The sequence below is a fragment of the Thamnophis sirtalis genome, unplaced genomic scaffold, assembly GCF_051295495.1.
Source record: "Thamnophis sirtalis isolate CommonGarterSnake01/CBP01778 unplaced genomic scaffold, rThaSir2_p1.2 scaffold_6, whole genome shotgun sequence".
NCBI classification, from domain to species: Eukaryota; Metazoa; Chordata; class Lepidosauria; order Squamata; family Natricidae; genus Thamnophis; species Thamnophis sirtalis.
The window spans coordinates 130,774,924-130,797,640 of NW_028261386.1; the positions used below are offsets into that span (position 1 = coordinate 130,774,924).

General features: G+C 43.7%; 1 protein-coding gene across 2 annotated transcripts in view; it reads left to right on the plus strand.

Moving 5' to 3' along the window:
* Positions 1–22,717, plus strand: part of ELOVL5 (ELOVL fatty acid elongase 5) — a 58,311-nt gene that overhangs the window by 18,305 nt on the left and 17,289 nt on the right. For both annotated transcript variants that reach the window (XM_087718966.1, XM_087718965.1), the window contains exons 2-3: positions 16,216–16,281; positions 19,025–19,212. In XM_087718966.1, the coding sequence (XP_087575092.1) occupies positions 16,224–16,281; positions 19,025–19,212 (246 nt within the window). In that variant the 5' untranslated portion in view covers positions 16,216–16,223. The remainder of the gene's footprint in view (positions 1–16,215; positions 16,282–19,024; positions 19,213–22,717) is intronic.

Below are 22,717 nucleotides of genomic sequence, written 5' to 3' on the forward strand. Positions count from 1 at the left end.
GACTCTTGAAGGCAGATCCACGGAAACGTGGACTTTGAACTGTCCTCCAAGAAATGCCTGCGAGATTGATGATTATGAACCACTATCCTGTTTGCTGACCTTGAGAAAAGGGAGCCACTTAATGGATAGTTTTAGTGCCGATCAGTTTTCAGGGCAAAGTATTATCCTCAGAAAACTCATCCCGCTCTTTTAGTATATTTATAATAATACCTCAGGTGATACCAAACGTTGGAGAGATTTTGGATGTGTAAAGATTGCTGCCCTGTCTTTGCTGACCTTGAAATTTCCACTGGTTTGTTCCCTTCAGGACATAGTTGAGCCCTTATGTTGCATTTAAAGAAACCAGGCTATTTCACTTTATTTATTATTTATTTATTTATTAGACTTATATACCGCTTCATAGGGCTTTCAGAAAACAAACATACATACATACATACATACATACATACATACATACATACATACAGAGATATAGTGATAGTTAACATTTTATAAAGGCTAGAGACTTGCATATGATTTAATAAAAGCCTAGTATTGACCGTCTTGTAAATAGGTATCTTGGGTATTGGGTTTTTCCTAATCCAAGTGCAGAATCATATAATTCTCACCAATAAAACAAAATTTGCAATAAAACAATATTCAAGGTTTATTTGAACCTTGGGCACGCCTTCTGAAGTCTTAGCAATCTCACTGCGTGGCACCTACCATAGTAATAACAACAGCATTCATGGCTCATTCTGCTAGGTTTCACCAAATCAGTAATAAAAAAACCTTGTTTAAGTTTACATTTCTTGGATTTTATTAGAAACACAAACCATTGGAGACGGTTGTATCAAAACATCTGTCTGGCTTAACATTAGCATGTCCATTTTCACAAGCTTCGCCCAAAGCATTTCCTCTTTAGACCTTTATTTGGTAATATAAATGCTCGGGCCTCTGTGTGACTCTGCTCTGAACTATTTTCGTACAGTTTTTGAGAGCTGGCAGTTCCTCTTAAATCTATGCCACGAGGCTAGCAATGCCTTTGTCGTTTATTCTCTGATTTGAGACGGGTACCAGTGCCAATGGCATTAATTTTACTTTAATTATATAGAGAAGACCTGCAAGAAATAATGGAGGGAGGGTGGGAGGGGAATCTAGATAAATCAGATGAGTCGGGAGCACAAAAACTCACCTTGGATCTACTTTATTATGCAAGTAGTCCTCAACTTACAACCAGTTGTTTCGAACTTACAAAGGCACTGGAAAAAAGTGATTTATGACCATTTTTGTTATGTTATGTTTATTATACTTGTATTTTCGAGGGACTCGGGGTGGCTAACAAACAAGTGGGGAAGGGGGAGATACAAAAAACGAACAAGACAAAAACAAGATACAAGAAACAGATTAAAAACTACACAACAATCGCAACAATTCGAGTGGGGATGGGAACTCATCAGCCGCAGGCCTGCCGGAACAGCTAGGTCTTGACGGCCTTGCGGAAAGCCTGAAGGGTGGTGAGGGTCCGAATCTCCACGGGGAAATCGTTCCAAAGGGCCGGAGCAGCCACAGAGAAGGCCCTCCTCCGGGGAGTTGACAGTCGACATTGACTAGCTGATGGTAGCTGATCTACTTTTTCACTCTTACAACTGTTGCAGCATCACCATGGTCACACCATCAACATTTGACAAAGTCCATGGGGGGAAGCCAGATTCACTTAACAACCATTTTACTAACTTAACAACTACAGTGATTCACTTAACAACCGTGGCAAGAAAGGTCGTAAAATGAGGCAGAATTCACTTAGCTGTCTTGTTAGTGAAAATCTTGGGCTCAGTTGTGGTTGTAAGTATCTATATTCTCTTGTAAATTGTCTGTAGATTTTAAAAGAGGGGTATATAAGTGTGTATAATTAGTGGTTTCCTGTTATATTCGCATCATTTGAATAGATTTTACAAATATAGTGTAAATATGACTCCCAATATATTAGAATACCTTTTCCTTTAAAGATATATTCTTTAATATATCTTTAATATATCAAGGTTCAGGTTTAATTGATTTTAGGCTCTTATTTTTTTTGTAGATTAATAAACCTTTATAGAACTAAAGGCCTAGCCGTTCAGTTTAGGTATATAGACCTGAAATAGGTTTTATTTATATTTTGCTGGTTGTTTTATTGAACTATAGAATATCCTGGCCATTTGAATCAAACTAAAGCAAGTTGATTCAACAGATCCTAAAAACAAATTGGTGAAAGTTCATTATAATTCTGTTTCTAACCTTGGTGTCATTTCAGAAGTAAATAGCTGTTAAACAGTCCTAGAGAAATTGATGTTATAGTAGAGGCATCCTCGAACTATGCCCCCCCTCCCCGGCCGGGCCAGATACAGTCCGCCAATGCAAAGTTTCCGGCCCATGAAGTGGTGGGATGTAAAGCAGATGCCAGCTTGTAAAGTAGCGTGTTAAAAGGCTTTAAAAGTCTTTCGAAGTGCTTTAAAAACTGTCTTTCAGATGTTTTTCACAGCCATGTGATCCAGGGCCGGTGAGTGAGTAGGGAAGGGGCTGCTTTTAAAGTAGCGCTTTAAAAGCGGGTGGGTGGGGGGGACATGTCTCGTAGCTTTTTCAAAATCAGCTGAAGTTGGCTAACATTAATTAAAATGTAACCTCATTATATAATGCCTGAAGGAGAATTCGCCCGCTGCTTTGATTCTTCCCATAAAATACATCCACCAAATTGGTTGCGGAACAATTTTGGTAGATATTCATGCGTATATATACGCATGCACAAGGGTGGCAAAAAGCAAATCCATTTGTGAATTCTCCCCCGGGCTTAAAAGACCTTTAGCCCTGTAATCCCAAACAAGCAGGCCCATTGAATTAGTATATTTCATGTTGGTTAAAATTGTTCTTCGTTTTAAATATTGTGTTATTTCATGGTTTTTTTGCACTACAAATTAAGTTACTGCATGCGCAGCGCTTATAGAGATTTGTTCATGGTTTTTTCAAACTATAGTCTTCAAACTTAGTTTTGTTAAGGGCATCCAATTTCAAGAAGTCTCTTGGCAGTGCGCAATAACTCATAAATATAATTAAATAAATAAATAAGCAATTAAGCATCCAATTTGACAAAACCTGGCAAGGGGCAATAATTCTGAATGAATGAACGAACGATAAAAAAAATACTTCCTGGACTAATTCAACATTCAGGAAAAACAGCAACAGCTTAACTCCAAACCTGGGAATAGAGCCAGGTGTTACGCAACTTGGAAAACAAGGACCATGGTGGCCATGATTGCATTGTTGTTACAGAGGCCGGGGGCTACAATAGCTTCCTCAGTCCCATAAGATGACAATTTTTAGTTGATGGGATGTGGAGCACACTCACCCTGCCTGAATACCCTGGATGGGTGGAAACAACTGGCCCCTCAAATAACCAGACCCTGGGCCGTGAAGGACTTCATAGGTAATGACCACCACCTTGCATTCTACCTACAAGTCAACCGATAACTCTTGAAGCTCACATAGCAGTTATTTATTTATTAGACTTATATACTGCTTCATAGGGCTTTCAGCCCTCTCTAAGCGGTTTACAAATTTTTTAGCAAATTGAGTCAGCAACTTGCCCCCACAGTCTGGGTCCTCATTTCACCCACCTCGGAAGGATGGAAGGCTGAGTCGACCTTGAGCCGGTGAGATTTGAACCGCTAAACTGCAGATCACAGTCAGCTAAAGTGGCCTGCAGTACTGCACCCTAACCACTGCGCCACCTCGGCTCTGACACAAGGGCATAACAGGAAGGTATGCTGTTGCATTTTGAGCATTAGCCTTCGGGATGATTTCGAAGGGCAGGTCATGTGGAGCGCCTTGTGATAGTTCCGTGGCGAAGTGCCTCGTACATGAGTGACTGTTTGAAGGTACAGCAGTCTAGTGATTAAGAGGATTAGCAATATCGACATTGTTGCCCATAATTGTTCTCACCTAGGCTTCACAAAATCAAGAAGCAGACTCCTTGTCCCGACAAAGCCCCTTTTTATTAAGCTAATAATAAAATTTATTTCCTCTCATTCACCTCCAGCAAAGTCCCGGCAAACAGTCTTTCGGGGGTGAATTTACAACCACAGACCTTATCAGGCTTGGAGAGCTGCCAGGCCGATACCTTCCAAATGCAATGCTGTACAAGAAAATACTCAGCAAGGAGTTTCTGAGAGTTATGAACAAATCTGCAGACTAATTAAGCAAACAAATTGAGTTTGAGTTTCATTTTATTTATATGCCGCCCTATTCCCAGCGGAACTCAGGGTGGCGCACAAAACCCAAGGAGGGGAAGGGAAACACAAAAAGTATAGGGCATATAAAAACGACCAACAGCCACATGATTCGAGAGGGGAAGGGAACTCATCAACCCCAGGCCTGCCGACACAGCCCGGTTTTAACAGCTTTTCGGAAGGCCTGGAGAGAGGTGAGGGTCCGAATCTCTGCGGGGAGTTCGTTCCAAAGGGCCGGAGCCGCCACAGAGAAGGCCCTCCCCCGGGTCGTGGCCAGATGACATTGCCTAGTAGACGGAACCCGGAGGAGGCCTAATCTGTGTGATCTAATGGGTCTTTGGGAGGTAATTGGCAGCAGGCGGTCTCTCTACCCAGGTCCAATACCATGAAGGGCTTTATAAGTGACGACTAGCACCTTGAAGCGTATCTGGAGACCAATCGGTAACCAGTGCAGCTCGCAGAGGATAGGTGTAACGTGGGTGTACCAAGGTGCACCCACGATCGCTCGCGCGGCTGCATTCTGGACGAGCTGAAGTCTCCGAATGCTCTTCAAGGGCTGCCCCATGTAGAGCGCATTGTCTCCTGCAAATGCCACTCTCCTTTAGTTCCTGTTTATTCCCTATGGGAGAGGACTTTCACCGTTCACCTGTGTCTTTACTCTCGAAATGGCCCTTGTTCCTTAACTGTTCCCTTCTCCTGGCAGCTCTGTGCACACATCAGGAACAGGCTCCAACTGTTCTTCTGCCCCACTGATCTCCGAAGGCAGCTGATAGCTGTCGGACGGCCCTGGCCCTGGCCCCATCTCTGCCCCTGAGCACTCATCAGAGCCTTCCCCAGACTCCAGGACTGACCCATGTTCCTCCCAACCTCCTCACTGTCTGAGTCTGCCACCAGCCCTTCATGGTATTGGACCTGGGTACTTGAGAGACCGCCTGCTGCCAATTACCTCCACCAGACCGATTAGATCGCACAGAGCAGGCCTCCTCCGAATTCCATCCGCCGGCCAGTGTCGACTGGCGACTACCCAGAGGAGAGCCTTCTCTGTGGCTGCTCCGACCCTCTGGAACGAACTCCCTGTGGAGATTCGAACCCTCACCACCCTCCAGGCCTTCCGCATACCCCTTAAAACCTGGCTGTTCCGACAGGCCTGGGGCTAAAGAATCGTTGCCCCTATCTCAAATGGTATGATTGTTGCGTTTTAACTATGTATTGTTTTTGTGTTGTTGTTAACTGTCTGTATCCCCCTTCCCTTGAGTTGTGAGCCGCCCTGAGTCCCTTCAGGGAAAAGGGCGGCATACAAATGAAATAAAACTCAAACTCCGTTGCCGGCCACAACAATAATCTCACAAGATTCTAGGTGGGAACTGCTATGTGACACGAGAAGAGGATGCCTGAACCTCTTTGTTCTTAGCGACGGTGTTTTAAAACGATAAGATTTTAAAGCCTAGTTTCCCCCAAGGTTTTCATGCACTCCGATATTCGGAGTGGCTGAGAGGCAAGAGGAGAATTGTAAGTGGATGTTGATCTAGCAAGTTGCGTGTGGTAATGTGTGATTTTTAACAGCCTAGCAACTGACTTAACTGCTTCCTGATTATGCGGAGAAGTAAGAGTCCCAGAGATATCTGAAGAGTTTTATGTGGTGATATGAGGACTCGCGTCACGATAGTAAAGCCTGTTGGACCGTCGTCTATGTATATAAAACAAAACTTCTTCCAGTGAATCTGAAGACTTGATCGCCTTCAGTAGGAAGCAAGCTGTTTGAACCAGCTTCAATGGATTGCCTCCGCTGATGACGTCTTGCTTGTGATTTTAAATTGAGTATTAAAAGACATAAAGGCAATGATTGCAGAAGAATTGCAGTGCCTTTCTATGCAAGAGTTAGAAACACTCTGGAGGGAGGCAAGATTTGCATCTCCTATAGCAGAGGTGGGAACCATAAGCCTTTTCTGACTTGTGGACTTCAACTCCCAGAATTCCACAGCTCATAGCAATAGCAGTTAGACTTATATACCGCTTCATAGGGCTTTCAGCCCTCTCGAAGCGGTTTACAGAGTCAGCATATCGCCTCCAACAATCCGGGCCCTCATTTCACCCACCTCGGAAGGATGGAAGGCTGAGTCAACCTTGAGCCGGTGAGATTTGAACCGCCGAACTGCAGATAGCAGTCAGCTGAAGTGGCCTGCAGTACTGCACCCTAACCACTGCGTCATCTCGGCTCATAAAAGGGCGATGGTTCCCCACCCCTGCCCTACAGCCATTTCCCAATAGGAACAGAATTTTTATCTTTAACAGCAGGATTAAACACGTTTTGTGTCTCATCGTTTGAGGCGAGGTACATAATTAGCCTGGAAGATAGACTTCTGTGCAGGAAGCTTGGCTTTTTCCTTTGTCATCTTCCTCATTACTGACACTTCAGAAGTTAATATTGTACTTCCTATAAACAGATTTTATTGGTTGTTTAATATAGACTTTCACTCAAGGCTAAATGTAGATATGGAAAGGTGTCAGCAAATTGTAGCTCCAAGGCACGTGGATCCAAACCTCTCCCTTGTGGCCTTCAGATCTCTCTTGGCCTCAGTTGGGTGCAAAATTAGCAGCGTAGCTACCAGGAGTTTTAAGTTCTTTTTTTTAAAAAGTCTAAACTAGTTTTTCCTAGGGACAAGAAAGAAAACAAGAGCCGAGGTGGCGCAGTGGTTAAATGCAGCACTGCAGGCTACTTCAGCTGACTGTTATCTGCAGTTCAGCGGTTCTAATCTCACCGGCTCAAGGTTGACTCAGCCTTCCATCCTTCCGAGGTGGGTAAAATGAGGACCCAGATTGTTGTTGGGGGCGATATGCTGACTCTGTAAACCGCTTAGAGAGGGCTGAAAGCCCTATGAAGCGGTATATAAGTCTAACTGCTATTGCTATTGCTATTAAGACTTGGGGATTTCAACACCCAGAATTCCCCAGCCAGCATCACTAGCATTGTTGACGTCCACAAATCTTAAAACGGCCAAAGTTGGACACCCCTGGCCCACCCACACGTCTTCATGAAGGGCAGCTTTGGTTTACTAGAGATTCCGGCTGAAATAGGGTCAACATATCAACACACAGATGATGCATCCTTAACAATTTGGATCTTATTGCTGATGGTGTGTGTGTGTGTGTTTGTTCTTTCCTTGTTTTGCTTGTGTGACCACTCTTGGATAAGTTGCCCTGCACAAGATCAAATTGGTTCCACCCCAAAATCGCGGTCGACGAAAGCGCGCATTTGATGTCATCACAGCGTGACGAAAACATCGCGCTGTGATCGAAAAATGTAAAAATAAAGCGAAAACCTTACCCTAACCCCCCCAAACCTAACCCTAAACCTAACCCTTAATCTAACCCTAAACCTAACCGTTAACCTAACGCTAAACGTAACCCTAACGCTCTAAACCTAACCCTAAACCTAACCCTTACCTTTATGTGAATCGGCTTGCTTTAATTTTATTTTTATTTCAATTTTTAATTTTTTTCGTCGCGCTGTGATGACGTCAAATGCGCGCTTTTGTCGATCGCGCTTTTGTGGACCGCGGTTTTGACGGGTCACGGATCAAATCAAATGATGATGCTTAACTCACAGCAGTTAGTTTAGTAACCATTTGAAGTTAACAACAGCAGTGGAAAAAAGTGACTTGTGACTGTTTTTCACACTTACAACCTTTTCAGCATCTCCATGGTCACGTGATTAAAAACTCAGACACTGACTCATATTTATGACCGTTGCAGGGTCCAGGGTCCTTTTGTGACCTTCTGACCAGCAAAGTCAATGGAGAAGCCAGATTCACTTAGCAATTGCAGTGATTCACTTAGCAACTGTGGCAAGAACAGTCTTAAAACGGGGCAAAACTCACTTAACTCTCGCATACCAACATGAAGTTTGGGCTGAATTCTGGTTGCAAGTCAAGGAGTTGCCTGGATGTGTTACCAGCCACATCCAAGTTGGTAGATGGAAGCTTTCATGATCTGAATAACAAATCATTAAACAAAAGAGGTCTAATTATCTTGAGTGGCAGGGGCAAATCCCTTCTTTCTTTCTTCCCTTCATTCTTCCCTAGCCTGCTAAGCCTTTGGAAGGTATTTTGGACGAATTTTAGCAGTTTTGGAGAAAGGGAACTTCTGTTTTGTAATAGAGGAGGAAACTAAGGTTCCTCGTGATTTCGAAAACTTATAGGTTCATTAAAACGACAAGGATTCGAACGGATGAAAAACAGGAACGTTCTTCTTACTTCTCCTTAGGGTCTTCATATTCATAATGCGCTTGTTCTTTTGCAATTTTTATTTTGCAATCTTTCTGCGTGAAACCGTTGCTGCAAAGCAACTCCTTTGTCAGGGAAAAAACAAACAAACTCGGCACCGAACAACGCATTTTTCTTGAAATGCGTGAATGGTGTTGAATAGCAACTTTGTCTTCGGTTTTTGTTTTCCTTCGGATGGTTTTGGTTGCTAAAAGCGGGGCAGTTGAAGGGTTTTGAAGGCAAACTTTTGACATTGGGTAAATAATGAAGTGCTTCAAGAACTGTATATCTAAGAGTACCTCGCCTTGGTCAATGACAGTATTATGTAACAAAATCAATTTGCCGTCCCGATTCAGAGTCGCTCATCCGAATGATCACGTGATTTAGGTAGCAACCCGACGACTCATTTGGGAACGTATCCCATTTCAGCAGGAAACAGAAATATCATCTATAACTGTATTAATTTTCAGTGCAACCTTTATGACAGCTTTGTTAGCACAATGCGTTTTGTTGTGTGTTTGCCTTTGAGTCAGTCTTGACGCTTGCCCAAACTAGTCCCTGCAGTTTTCTTGGCCCAGATTTTTAGGAGTGGTTTGTCCTTGCCTCATTCCTAGGGCTGAGAGAAAGTGATTGGCTCTAAGGCCACCCAAAACTCGTGGTTTCCAATCCAGTATCGTTAACCATTACACCAAACTCGGTTTCCCCTGATCCGTACTTATAATTTATTAAGCATAGTTTACAGAGCTCGGTTGTACCCTGACCCACAGTGAATTGAATTGAATTGAATAGGTTTATTTATAGGCCGCCCTTTTCCCTGAGGGGACTCAGGGCGGCTAACAACTTCTAGGGAGGGGGGATACAGATAGTAACATATAACATAACACATAATTCAAAAGTAAACAACATTCATCCAACATTCGGGTGGGGGCGGATCAGATCTTTACCCCCAGGCCTGGCAGGATAGCCAGTTCTTGAGGGCTGCGCGGAAGGCCTGCAGGGTGGTGAGGGTACGAATCTCCACGGGGAGATCGTTCCAGAGGGTCGGAGCTGCCACTGAAAAGGCTCTCCTCCGCGTAGTAGCCAGCCGGCACTGGCTGGCAGATGGCACTCGGAGGAGGCCTAATCTATGAGATCTAATCGGTCTCGAGGAGGTAATCGGCAGGAGGCGGTCTCCCAAGTACCCAGATCCACTACCATGGAGGGCTTTATAGGTGGTAAGAAGCACCTTGAAGCGCACACGGAGATCAACAGGTAGCCAGCGCAGCTCGCGGAGGATAGGTGTTATACAGTGCACGTCACACAACTTGCTAACCTAAAATGTGATTTGCTAACCTGTGATTCCTGATGTAACTTAAGCTAGGAAATTCATTCTACGTTCAAGTCTGGACATGCATCTTACATATCCTACGCAGCTCCAGTTATTTAAACTAGGCATCCATTATGAGCCGAGGTGGCGCAGTGGTTAGAGTGCAGTACTGCAGGCTACTTCAGCTGACTGCTAGTTCGGCAGTTCGGCTGTTCAAATCTCACCGGCTCAGGGTTGACTCAGCCTTCCATCCTTCCGAGGTGGGTGAAATGAGGACCCAGATTGTTGTTGGGGGCAATATGCTGACTCTGTAAACCGCTTAGAGAGGGCTGAAAGCCCTATGAAGCGGTATATAAGTCTAACTGCTATTGCTATTGCTATCTTGTCCCATATCATACTTGGCTTGAGATGGACTAGAATATTAATAAATATCAGCTCTCTCTGTGCATATTAATAAATGTAAAATATCCTCTCTTCCTTAACTATTTTCTTACACAAATCAGTGTTATCTTTTCACCTTTTAAGCCTTTATGGGGCTTGGCCATTTTCATCTCCAAAGGATATGCAAGTATCTTATTTTCCTTTTAATGAGGTGATGTCCTGTATATATTTGATGTAAGAATTTCAGGTATTTCTGTCTTGAAAGCGATCCAGCGTACAGAGTGTTTTTAAAATCAAATGCTGCTAATTTCAACTACTTTAGAGCCGAGGTGGCGCAGTGGATAGAGTGCAATACTGCAGGCCACTTCAGCTGACTGCTAGTTCAGCGGTTCAAATCTCACCGGCTCAGGGTTGACTCAGCCTTCCATCCTTCCGAGGTGGGTAAAATGAGGACCCAGATTATGGGGGCGATATGCTGACTCTGTAAACTGCTTAGAGAGGGCTGAAAGCCTTATGAAGCGGTATATAAGTCTAACTGCTATTGCTATTTATTTTGAAGCATTTTATGTATGTTAATGGAGAGCTACTGCGTCATAGGTGTCAAACTCGATCGTGTCACGTGATGTATCGTGACGGTTTTTTTGCTTTTGCGGGGCTGGTTGGGCGTGGCCTGTGTGTGACGTATCCAGCCCGTGGGCCGCCAGTTTGATAGGCCTGTACTAAATATATTTTCTTCTCAAAGGTAATTAAAATCTGGCTATAGATAGTCCTTGGCTTAACAACCAATTTTTTTTTAGCAATTATTCGAAATGGCACGGCACTGGAAAAGGTGCCTTAACAACCATTGCAGCATCCCCATGATCATGTGTTCAAAATTCAGGGAATAGGCAGCTGGCTTGTATTTCCAAGTGAGCCGAGGTGGCGCAGTGGTTAAATGCAGCACTGCAGGCTACTTCAGCTGACTGCAGTTCTGCAGTTTGGCTGTTCAAATCTCACCGGCTCAGGGTTGACTCAGCCTTCCATCCTTCCGAGGTGGGTGAAATGAGGACCCGGATTGTTGTTGGGGGCGATATGCTGACTCTGTAAACCGCTTAGAGAGGGCTGGAAGCCCTATGAAGCGGTATATAAGTCTAACTGCTATTGCTATTACGATGGTTCAGTGTTCTGCGGCCATGTGAATCACTATTTGCGACTTCCCAGGCAGCTTCTGAGGAAGCAAAATTAACAAACTGCTTAATAACTATGTGATTCGCTTAATAACTGTGGTGATTCACTTAACAACCATGGCCAAAAAAAGGTCCTAAGAGTGGATGAGGCTCACTCAACAACTGCCTTGCTTAGCCCCAGAAATTCTGGGTGCAATTGTGGTCATATCTCAAGGACTACTAATCTAAACTCTATGTAGATATCAATTTTACAAGTACCTTAAAGCCGCAATCCGTTTTGAACACCCGGGATTGATTTCATGGAAGACAATTTTTTTTCCCCAGGGAGAGGAATAGAAAACCTAGGTACTTGCACATATGCAGTTTTGCTCACCTGTCACTCACTTCCAGCTGAACGGTCTGGTTTCTAATAGAATAGACCAGTGTTTCTCAACCTTGGCCACTTGAAGATGCCCGGACTTCAACTCCCAGAATTCCCCAGCCAGCATTCGCTGGCTGGGGAATTCTGGGAGTTGAAGTCCAGGCATCTTCAAGTTGCCAAGGTTGAGAAACACTGGAATAGACCATGAACCAGTACCAGTCTGCAGCCCTGGGGGTTGGGGACACTCCCTTAAAGGAAGTCATTTAAAGTCAGCTGGCTTGGTAAATATGTATGCAGTAGTTCTCTTTTAATAGTAAGCTTCATCCCTTGTTGACTCCATGAAGTTATGTAGTGCCATGCAACATTATCAAAGTCGTTTGACACTGCCATTTTTTCCCCCAAATTTTTCTTCCCATCTTTTTGTTTTCATTCTAAGTTAAAACCCCCATCATTACCTGGCCGGTTCCACCACAAAACCGTGTTCGACTAAAGCGCGCTCGACGAAACCGCGTAGCTGACGTCATCACAGGGCGACAACAGCGCGGAGACAGAAGCACGCTGTAAACGCTAAACCTAAAATTAACACCTAAACCTAACCCCCCTAAACCTAATCCTAACCCTAACCCTTAACCTTACCCTAATCCTAACCCTTAACCTAACCCTAACCCTAACCCTTAACCTAACCCTAAACCTAACCCTTAACCTAACCCTAAACCTAATCCTAAACCTAAACCTAACCCTAAACCTAACCCTTAACCTAACCCTAAACCTAACCCTAAACCTAAACCTAATCCTAATCCTAATCCTAACCCTTAACCTAACCCTAAACCTAATCCTAACCCTTAACCTAACCCTAAACCTAACCCTTACCTTAACTTGAATCGGCTTGCTTTCAAAGCGCTATTTAAAGCGCCCTTCTTTCTCCGCGCTGGCTGTTGTCGCCCTGTTGATGACATCAGCGACGCACTTTAGTCGGGCGCGGTTTTGTCGTGCCACGTACCTGGCCATTTCCTGACCAAACGCTAATTGTGCCCCACCACGCTAAGTCAAAGACAAAAGCCAAAAATCACTCGATTGGCCCTTAATCAATCATCATCGCTTCATTTTTAAAAAAATAAAATAAAAGTCTTAGCATTAAACTTTATTATAGCTTATGGTTATGGTTTATGGTTTATTAAACTTGTATGCCGCCCTATTCCCAGAAGGGACTCAGCGCAGCTAACAAACTTATAGGGAAGGGGGGAGGGAATACAACAAAAGCAAAAAGAGCTTAAAATTTTAAAACAATATTTCTGTAAAAGATGACTGTATTTTCTCTTTTTTATTCCTTCGTAATTTGTAAGAGTGCCAGCTACCCAGAGTCAATAAACATGTGATGGGCAGTCATATTATAAATTGAACTAATGCATAAAGAAATACTTGGGAAGAATTCAACTTTAGAATATTCTTAAAAAGAACCCTCGATCCTATTTTACTGGTTCAACTCAACTTATATCTCTTTTGCCTTGTCAGTAGGCTGCTCTGACAGCTTGAAGGCTTGTAATAAATATGATAGATATCACTATAAACAGTGATAAGAGTTTTCACTAGTGGAAAGTATTTTTTTTAATCCAGTCCAGTATTATTTATGCATGATCCTGTTTTGCAAAGCAGAAATCCTCCCAGGTGTAGCACCTGCGTGACCCGTCAAAAGCGCGTTCCACAAAAGCGCGGTCGACGAAATCGCGTATGTGACGTCATCACAACGCGACGAAAAAGATCGAAAAATTGAAATAAAAATTAAATTACAGCAAGCCGATTCACATAAGGTAAGGGTTAGGTTAAGGGTTAGGGTTAGGGTTAGGTTAAGGGTTAGGGTTAGAGCGTTAGCGTTACGTTTAGCGTTAGGTTAAGGGTTAGCGTTAGGTTTTTCGTTACGTTAAGGGTTAGGTTTAGGGTTAGGTTAAGGGTTAGGTTTAGGGTTAGGTTTGGGGGGGTTAGGGGAAGGTTTTAGCTTTATTTTTACATTTTTGGATCTTTTTCGTCACGCTGTGATGACGTCACATACGCGCTTTCGTCGTCCGCGGTTTTGTGGTAGAACCAGCACCTGACATTGGAAGGCTAAGGTGAGAGCAGGCCACAGAGCTTTCCCACCATTAGATGCTTCTCAGGTGTATTTTTGACCAACGGGTTCACCGCCCTTCCCTGTTTACATAGTCATAAGATCAATTTAATCAAAATTAATTTGACAAGGTCAGCTCCGCCGGCTTTTAAGTGATGAGGCAGCTTTATATAAAGTCACAGATTGTTCTGCTGCGTTATAGTTCCAGAAGATCAAGCTGCTCCTAAGATTTGTATGAGAGCCCTCCATTAATTTAAATGCTGCAGTGCACTGTCCATTCACCAAAAAAAAAAAAAAGACCCAGGTGATTCAGAATTATTTATAAAGCGGAGAAGAGCAAAAAGTTGAAAAAACACCTTGCTTAAAAAAATTTTTTTTTAACAAAACTAAACTTAATTAGAAAGCAGGCTGCACCTCTTTCGCTTCACGCCAGTCGTGTGCCAGTGTTTGAAAAAGAGTAGAGATGGTTTCCCCCTCTTATTTATTTATTTATATATTTAGTAAATTTGAATGGCGTCCTAGCTTGTACACATAGCAATAGCAATAGCAGTTAGACTTATATACCGCTTCATAGGGCTTTCAGCTCTCTCTAAGCGGTTTACAGAGTCAGCATATTGCCCCCAACAACAATCCGGGTCCTCATTTTACCCACCTCGGAAGGATGGAAGGCTGAGTCAACCCTGAGCCGGTGAGATTTGAACAGCCGAACTGCAGAACTGCAGTCAGCTGGCTCTGGGCAGCTAAGAGAAGCTTAAGAGCAGCAAAATGAAACACAGCCAGTTGATCAGAAATGTGAATAATTTAAAAGCAGCATTGAAAAGCAGCCGAGAAGAATCAAACACTGCACAGTCCCGTATAACCAGACAACGGGCTCACCCAACTATTGTGGCATTAAAGATTAATTGTGTTCAGCGAAGTTGTGTTCAGAAACAGCGGTTTTACCAGCTTTTCTGTAGTTCCTAATTACCAGATTCTAAAATATCTTTGCTGAGACACACATCACATTGTTCATTACGCATTTAAAACTCTTTTAACAAGACTATTCTCTCTCTCTCTCTCTCTCTCTCTCCCTCTCTCTCCCTCTCCCTCTCCCCCTCTTTTTTTTTGCAAAGGTAGGCAACCTGGTGTTCTCCACATTTTTAGGACTACAACTCCCATAAACTTGAGACATAATGAATCCTCAGTGGTTATTTGTTATATAAAACATCAAGACATCACCAGGCTGCCCACCAGGGGTGGGTTTCAACTGGTTCGCGGCGGTCCCCGCGAACCGGTTGGTCGGCGAACCCGGAAGTAAGTAACTTCCGGCAACGGCGAAGGGCCCACCCACCCGCCCGCACTCACCAGTCTTTGAAGGCTTCTGCGCTTCCATGCAGGCGCATGGCACATACACCGCTTGAGCGATTCTTCGCGAGCAGCTGGATGGCACATACAACACCTGCGCGATTCTCCGCGAGCAGCTGGAGCATCGTGCAGGCGCCACGACGCATGCATGAATTGCACGCATGCACGAGGATGCCCCACCGGCCCCGTTCCAACCGAACCGGTTGGAACGGGATAAGCAACCCACCACTGCTGCCCACCCTTCAGCAAATGCCAATGTACAATTAATTAAATCTTTTTTAACCTTTACTAAAGAGAATCCTTTGTAAATTCAGTGTATAGCTTAGTTAGAGGAGGTCCTAACTTTGTGTTTCCTGTCAAGGGAAATGCAGCAAGTACAGTTAGTACAGAAAATAGAGTTACCAAATGCCAACTGTCGTCAAATGTTTTAGAAAGACAAAACAAGAACGTATCGTGGCAGTTCCTATAAAATTGCACCAGATATTCAGAACTATAAGGTAACGTGCTCATTTCTCATTAATGAACGGTGCTCATTTCCGTTTCAAAGCCGAAGGGCCAGCGCTGTCCGAAGCCGTCTCCGTGGTCATGTGGCCGGCGTGACTAAATGCCAAAGGCGCACGGAATGCTGTTACCCTTCCCACCCAAGGCGGTCCCTATTTTTCCTACTTGCATTTTTACGTGCTTTCGAACTGCTGAGTTGGCAGAAGCTGGGACAAGTAACGGGAGCTCACTCCTTTACGCGGCGCTAGGGATTCGAACTGCCGACCTTTCTGATCAAGAGCCTCACTGTTTTAGCCACTGAGCCTTTAAGACAGTGTTTCTCAACCTTGACAACTTGAAGATGTCCGGACTTCAACTCCCAGAATTCCCCAGCCAGCATTCGCTGGCTGGGGAATTCTGGGAGTTAAAGTCCAGACATCTTCAAGTTGCCAAGGTTGAGAAACACTGGTTTAAGAACTATAGTTCAGAACTAAGGTTAAATCTTAATTGCATCTCAATCAGAGAACTTCTATGGGAAAAGTAAACATTTTTTTCCCTCTTTCTTTCTAGGTGATACAATGGAGTCCCTGGATGCAACATTCAATAGTTACCTGGATGTTTGGCTTGGGCCAAGAGGTACGTAGCTCATTTTCAAATATTTGAACTGTTAAGATCCAGAAAGGGATCTTTGCCTGCTTCGGCTGCGACAGCTTCAGGCAGCTGGAAGAGCTGTTTTCCTTTAAAGTGTTAGCCTCTCTCAGCTCTATAGTTTGAAGGAAATAAACTTGACATCTCCTTCTATTTCTATTTCTATTTATTGAATTTATAGGCCGCCCAATCCCGGAGGACTCCGGGCGGCTTACAGAAATAAGAAATGTTAAGAAAAATGACAAACAAGGAGTTATTACTCCACGCATTTCCAAACTACAAGAAAATAAGTTTCCCTCCCCCCCCCCCATTGGTAGTCCTCGACTTACAACCAAATGACCCCCAAATTTCTGTTGCTAAGAGAGACAGTTGATAAAGTGAGCTTTTGCCCCATTTTACAACTTTTCTTGCCATGGTTGTTAACTGAGTCATTGCTGTGTTGTTAGTAGCCGAGGTGGTGCAGTGGTTAAATGCAGTACTGCAGACTACTTGAGCTAACTGCAGTTCGGCTGTTCAAATCTCACCGGCTCAGGGTTGACTCAGCCTTCCATCCTTCCGAGGTGGGTGAAATGAGGACCCGGATTGTTGTTGGGGGCGATATGCTGACTCTGTAAACCGCTTAGAGAGGGCTGGAAGCCCTATGAAGCGGTATATAAGTCTAACTGCTATTGCTATTGCTATTCTTAAGTGAATCTGGCTTCCCCATTAACTTTGCTTGTCAGAAAGACTATCGCATGACCCTCGGACAGAGGTTTTCAAACTTGGCAACTTTAAGACTGGTGGACTTCAACTCCCAGAATGGAGAATTGGCTGGAGAATTCTGGGAGTTGAATTCCACAAGTCTTTTTTTTTTTTTTTTTGTATCCTTCTCTTTTTTAAAAAACAACAACTATTTTTATTTGTTTTTGAGCAAGGACAAACAAACATTTAAAAAAAAAACATCTTCCATTACAAATTGTAGAAAGTGTGTCAGTTGATTACAGTATTTCCATGCATCTCTTCCATGGTCACCACCTGCTTTTCATATCAAATCGCATATTTTAAATTCACCTATATTCATGTATATAAGCAATCATTATATCTCAACCTTAATTTAACTCTAATTGTTTTTACGTCCTTTTATATATAATATTCAAAATCTAGAATAGGATTATATGATAACCTTCCAGTAAATCATCCTAAAATCATCCAATCACAGTACACAGGCTACTTCAGCTGACTGCAGTTCAGCAGTTCGGCTGTTCAAATCTCACCGGCTCAGGGTTGACTCAGCCTTCCATCCTTCTGAGGTGGGTAAAATGAGGACCCGGATTGTTGTTGGGGGCGATATGCTGACTCTGTAAACCGCTTAGAGAGGGCTGAAAGCCCTATGAAGCGGTATATAAGTCTAACTGCTATTGCTATTGCTAAAGCTGTCTGGATGGCTCCTGACCACTTCTTCTCTCTCAGCTCCCCCACCTCACACAGTTGGTGTTGTAGAGTAAATAGGAGGAAGGACATTAAGTATGTTCCCCAGATTGAATTATTTTATAAAAAATAATAAAGGTGTGAGATTAAAGATAATAAGGAAGAATGGACAACCAAGGTGGAGCAGTGGTTAAATGCAGCACTGCAGGCTACTGCTAGATCAGCAGGTCAGCGGTTCAAATCTCACCGGCTCAGGGTTGACTCAGCCTTCCATCCTTCCGAGGTGGGTAAAATGAGGACCCAGATTGTTGGGGGCAATATGCTGACTCTCTGTAAACCGCTTAGAGAGGCCTGAAAGGCCTATGAAGCGGTATATAAGTCTACTGCTATTCTTCCTACACCGATTCAGTCTCTCGACTTCTACAAGGAGGATGAAATAAGTACTTGCTGTTGCCTCTTAAATGCACTTCATAGAATTCCTCAGATGTTTTATTAGTCGCCTTCTTTATCCACAGCCAGCTCGAAGTCGGCTCAGCATAATCAACACAGCATTTATTCCAGGCATTCAGACTACTGCATAGGATTAAAATTCAGTAGTGCCACATTCCACACTGAGTTTGGTATCTGAAGTATTTGCATGGGAAGCAGCAGCCACTTGGATGGGTTTCGTGCTGAAGGCAGGACTCGAACTCACCGTGCTTCTGGTTTCTAGCATGGTGCCTAAGACTTCTTCCCAAAAGAATCCAAAGCTGTTTATTCAAAAAATAATCTTTAATACTCATTTCATTGCTGCACTGCAGGCTTTTTTTCATCAGTAAAATTGCAAGAACAGCAAATTGAATGGCAATCCGTGTCTCGTTTAAAATCCCTCTTATTAAAAAACATGATCCCGTAATGGGATGCGGGAGATAAAATTTAACCGAAAACGGAGAATTAAGAAAAAACAACAACAGGGGGCTGCAGGTACTTTGAATCGGGATTTTAGAAACAAATGCAGTATGAAAAGTGGCATATCAAGGGCTCCTTCGGGGGAACAGCATTTTACAAAGTAAAGGGAACATTAGCCGTGCTTCCCTTAGCAACAGCAGAGTTAAATCAGACCTCATATGGGAGGGGGGAGAGCTGTTGCATAAATAAGAACAAAAGGCCTTTTTTGTGTATTTACCAGCTATTATTCCTTCAGTTTCTAGGACCGAAGTTTTCCTAAAGAGATGGGAGAGGGAGGTGTTGGAATCTGGAATGGGCAGCTATTTTGCTAGGGTTAAATCCCTGCAGACCCAAAAGACAAATAATAGTAATAAATATTTTTTTTTTTCTATTTCAGATCCCAGAGTAAAAGGATGGTTTCTCTTGACGAACTACAGACCTACCTTTATCTTCTCCGTCTTCTATTTATTAACTGTATGGCTAGGACCAAAGTATATGCGGAACCGACAGCCGTTTTCAAACAGGGGAGTTCTAGTGGTCTACAATATCGGGCTCACTCTCCTGTCCTCGTATATGTTTTATGAGGTAAGACAGGAAAAAGTTATGCCTTATGGTAGCTCGAGCCTTGCAGGAGCAGGGGTGATCTTTAAGCCTGCAAGATTATAGGTTTATAGGTTTATAGGTTTAGGTTTATTAACATTTATAGGCCGCCCTTTTCCCTGAGGGGACTCAGGGCGGCTTACATAAAATCAGGGGGGGGGGGAAATACAAACAATAACGTAGACAAACATAAAGTAAAATAATGAGCAACATTCATGAGATCGTTCCAAAGGGTCGGAGCTACAACTGAAAAGGCTCTCCTCCTTGTAGTTGCCAGCCGGCACTGGCTGGCAGATGGGACTCGGAGGAGGCCCAATCTGTGAGATCTAATTGGTCGCAGGGAGGTAATTGGCAGAAGGCGGTCTCTCAAGAACAGGACAATTCTTCAAATTAAACAGATTGTCAGAACCTCTCCATTAGATAATTAGGAAAGAAGACCACGAGACTCCATGAGTAGAAATCAAGTGTACTTTTACTAATTATAAATGATTAGAGGCATAGCGCAGCGAAGTCTGATTATTTAGGCAGGAAAGCGATTGATATATAGAATAACCCATTCCCCACCCCTTGGCATCACGGTTGTAGTCCAATCATAATTCTCCCAAGTGTCAAGTGTGAGATAACTTCAAAAGCCATCACGAAGATGGAATGTCGGTGCCGTTAGTCCTGGCGGGAATCTCCTACGCATGCGTAGTCCGACAGGCAGCTGAGCTCCAGAACCTTCCTCCAGCACAATTAGTAACCCCTCCCAAATACATTGCCCTCCCTCCCCGTTTCATGGCAGCCGAAGCAACAGCAAAGCAGAGGCTGACACAGATGTTGTACATGAATGGTATGTTTGCCATGCACTTGCAGTATTTCAGGAAAGGATACTTAATTTTGACAGAGCACTTATCTCGTAGCATAGAGGGTCGTTTGTATTATTTCTTTTCTGTACGTGGTTAGGAACAAGGACACGCAGAGGTGCTGTTCTATTTCAGGAGGAAGTTGCTGGTTGAATGCTATATGAGGTCAAGGAGGAAACAGGTCAAAAGAATCAGGATTATCACATGTTACAAGTGATAGTCGAAATTCATGGCGTATGAAATAGAGATTTCTTGATGCTGACCATACGGATAACTCTCTTCCAAATGAATTATATTTAGCTCCTTAATATGTCTCTGAAATGCACTTTGAAACATGTCTGACCCAACTACATAATCTTTATGTTTCTAAGATAGCAAGCTTTATTTATTTATTTATTTATTATTAAAATTTATATGCCGCCCAATCCCGAAGGACTCCGGGCGGCTTACAAAAGAAAAAAGAGAAGAAAAAAAATAAGAAAAAGGCAATTTAAAATCACAAAACACACGCATTCGTTCTAATCGGGGCCGGACCTCAACAATGAGGTCAACAGCCCCAGGCCTGCCGGAACAGCCAGGTTTTAACAGCTTTCCTGAAGGCCATGAGAGTGGGTATATGGTCCAGATCTCTGGGGGTAGCTGATTCCAGAGAGTCGGAACAGCCACAGAGAAGGCTCTCCTCCGGGGGCCCGCCAGCCGACACTGTCTGGCTGACGGCATCTGAAGGAGGCCCAATCTGTGGGATCTTACCGGTCGCTGGGAGGTATGTGGCAGTAGGTGGTCTCGTAGATACGCTGGCCCTAAGCTATGTAGGGCTTTAAAGGTAATAACCAACACCTTGAATTGCGTCCGGAGACCAATTGGTAGCCAGTGCAGCTCGTGGAGGACAGGTGTAACGTGGGTGTACCTCGGTACACCCAATATCGCTCGCGCGGCCGCATAGCTACAGTCTCCGAACACTTTTCAAGGGTAGCCCCATGTAGAGCGCGTTGCAATTATTTGTCCTCCTTTATGTTGAAGCCCTGTGGCTTTATTTATCCCTACAATTTGCTTTTTATTTAGATATTCCAGTTTTGAAGGTTCATGCGTTTGTCCTCTTTATTTGTATATAGACCCCATAGACCCTTGATGGCGAATCTATGTGCCAGAGGTGGCATGCAGAACCCTCTCTGTGGGCACACGCGCTGTCCCCAGCTGGTCTTTGCAGGTGCCAGAGCACCGGAAAATGGCTTGAAAATGGGCTGTTTTCAGGGCTGTTTTCATTTTTGGGCTGTTTTCAGACGGTTTTTCAGGCTGGTTTTTTTGAGTTGTTTTCCGGCCATTTTGGGGGGCCGTTTTCAGGCGGTTTTTCGTGCATGCGCATCGACCAGCTGGTTTTCGGGTTTCTGGTGCCTCCAGTGCATGCGCATGTGTTCCAGTTTGGGCCAAACAGGTTCACCATCCCTGCCATAGACCTACCATTTTCAGAAATGATGGCTACTGAAATGTCATTTATGAGTATTTAAAGAAAATTAGGTGTGGGGTTTAAACCGGTTACAGGAAGAGGGGGGAATGAGCCGAGGTGGTGCAGTGGTTAGGGTGCAGTACTGCAGGCCACTTCAGCTGACTGTTATCTGCAGTTCAGCGGTTCTAATCTCACCGGCTCAAGGTTGACTCAGCCTTCCATCCTTCCGAGGTGGGTGAAATGAGGACCCGGATTGTTGGGGGCAATATGCTGACTCTGTAAACCGCTTAGAGAGGGCTGAAAGCCCTATGAAGCGGTATATAAGTCTAATTGCTATAACTGCTATTCTCTTGCAGGAAGAGTACCCTTAGCAGCTGCTTGTGCAGCCCAGATTCAAAAATGCTTGGGTCTAGATATAAACAAATCAGAACTTCCATGCTATTTGGAGCATAGGTGGTATTTTTACAGGGCAAAACTTCAATACCCTCCAGTTATCTGCGGGTTTGTGGCATGCTCTAGTTTGTATTCGAATTCTAGGTCATTCCCCCCCCCCAAAAAAAAAAACAAATAGGACAGAAAGTCCTTTTTTTAAATGTGTTTTTATTTTTCCATTTCACTTTCGTACAGTCACACATATACTGTGCATAACCGGGGCCATATAACATTAAACAATAAACACGGCCATTCCTCTTGTCGACAATACCCCCCAAAATAGAAACCCAATGTACCTCTTCGACCCTCCATACACCCTTTCTTTCGCCCCCCTCCAACTTTCCCTCTTCCCTCCATCATTCCCCTCTACCCTACTTCCCCTCCCCCTCTACCACTCTAGGACAGAAAGTCCTTGATGTAGTCTCTATAGCTGTTTACTTTGCTCTTAAATAATATTTAGATATTATTTAATAATAATATCTAAATATATAAATTATTAAATAATAAGGAGCCGAGGTGGCGCAGTGGTTAGGGTGCAGTACTGCAGGCCACTTCAGCTGACTGTTATCTGCAGTTCAGCGGTTCTAATCTCACCGGCTCAAGGTTGACTCAGCCTTCCATCCTTCCGAGGTGGGTGAAATGAGGACCCGGATTGTTGGGGGCAATTTGCTGACTCAATTTGCTAAAAAAAAATCTGTAAACCGCTTAGAGAGGGTTCAAAGCTCTATGAAGCGGTACATAAGTCTAATAAATAAATATATATATATAA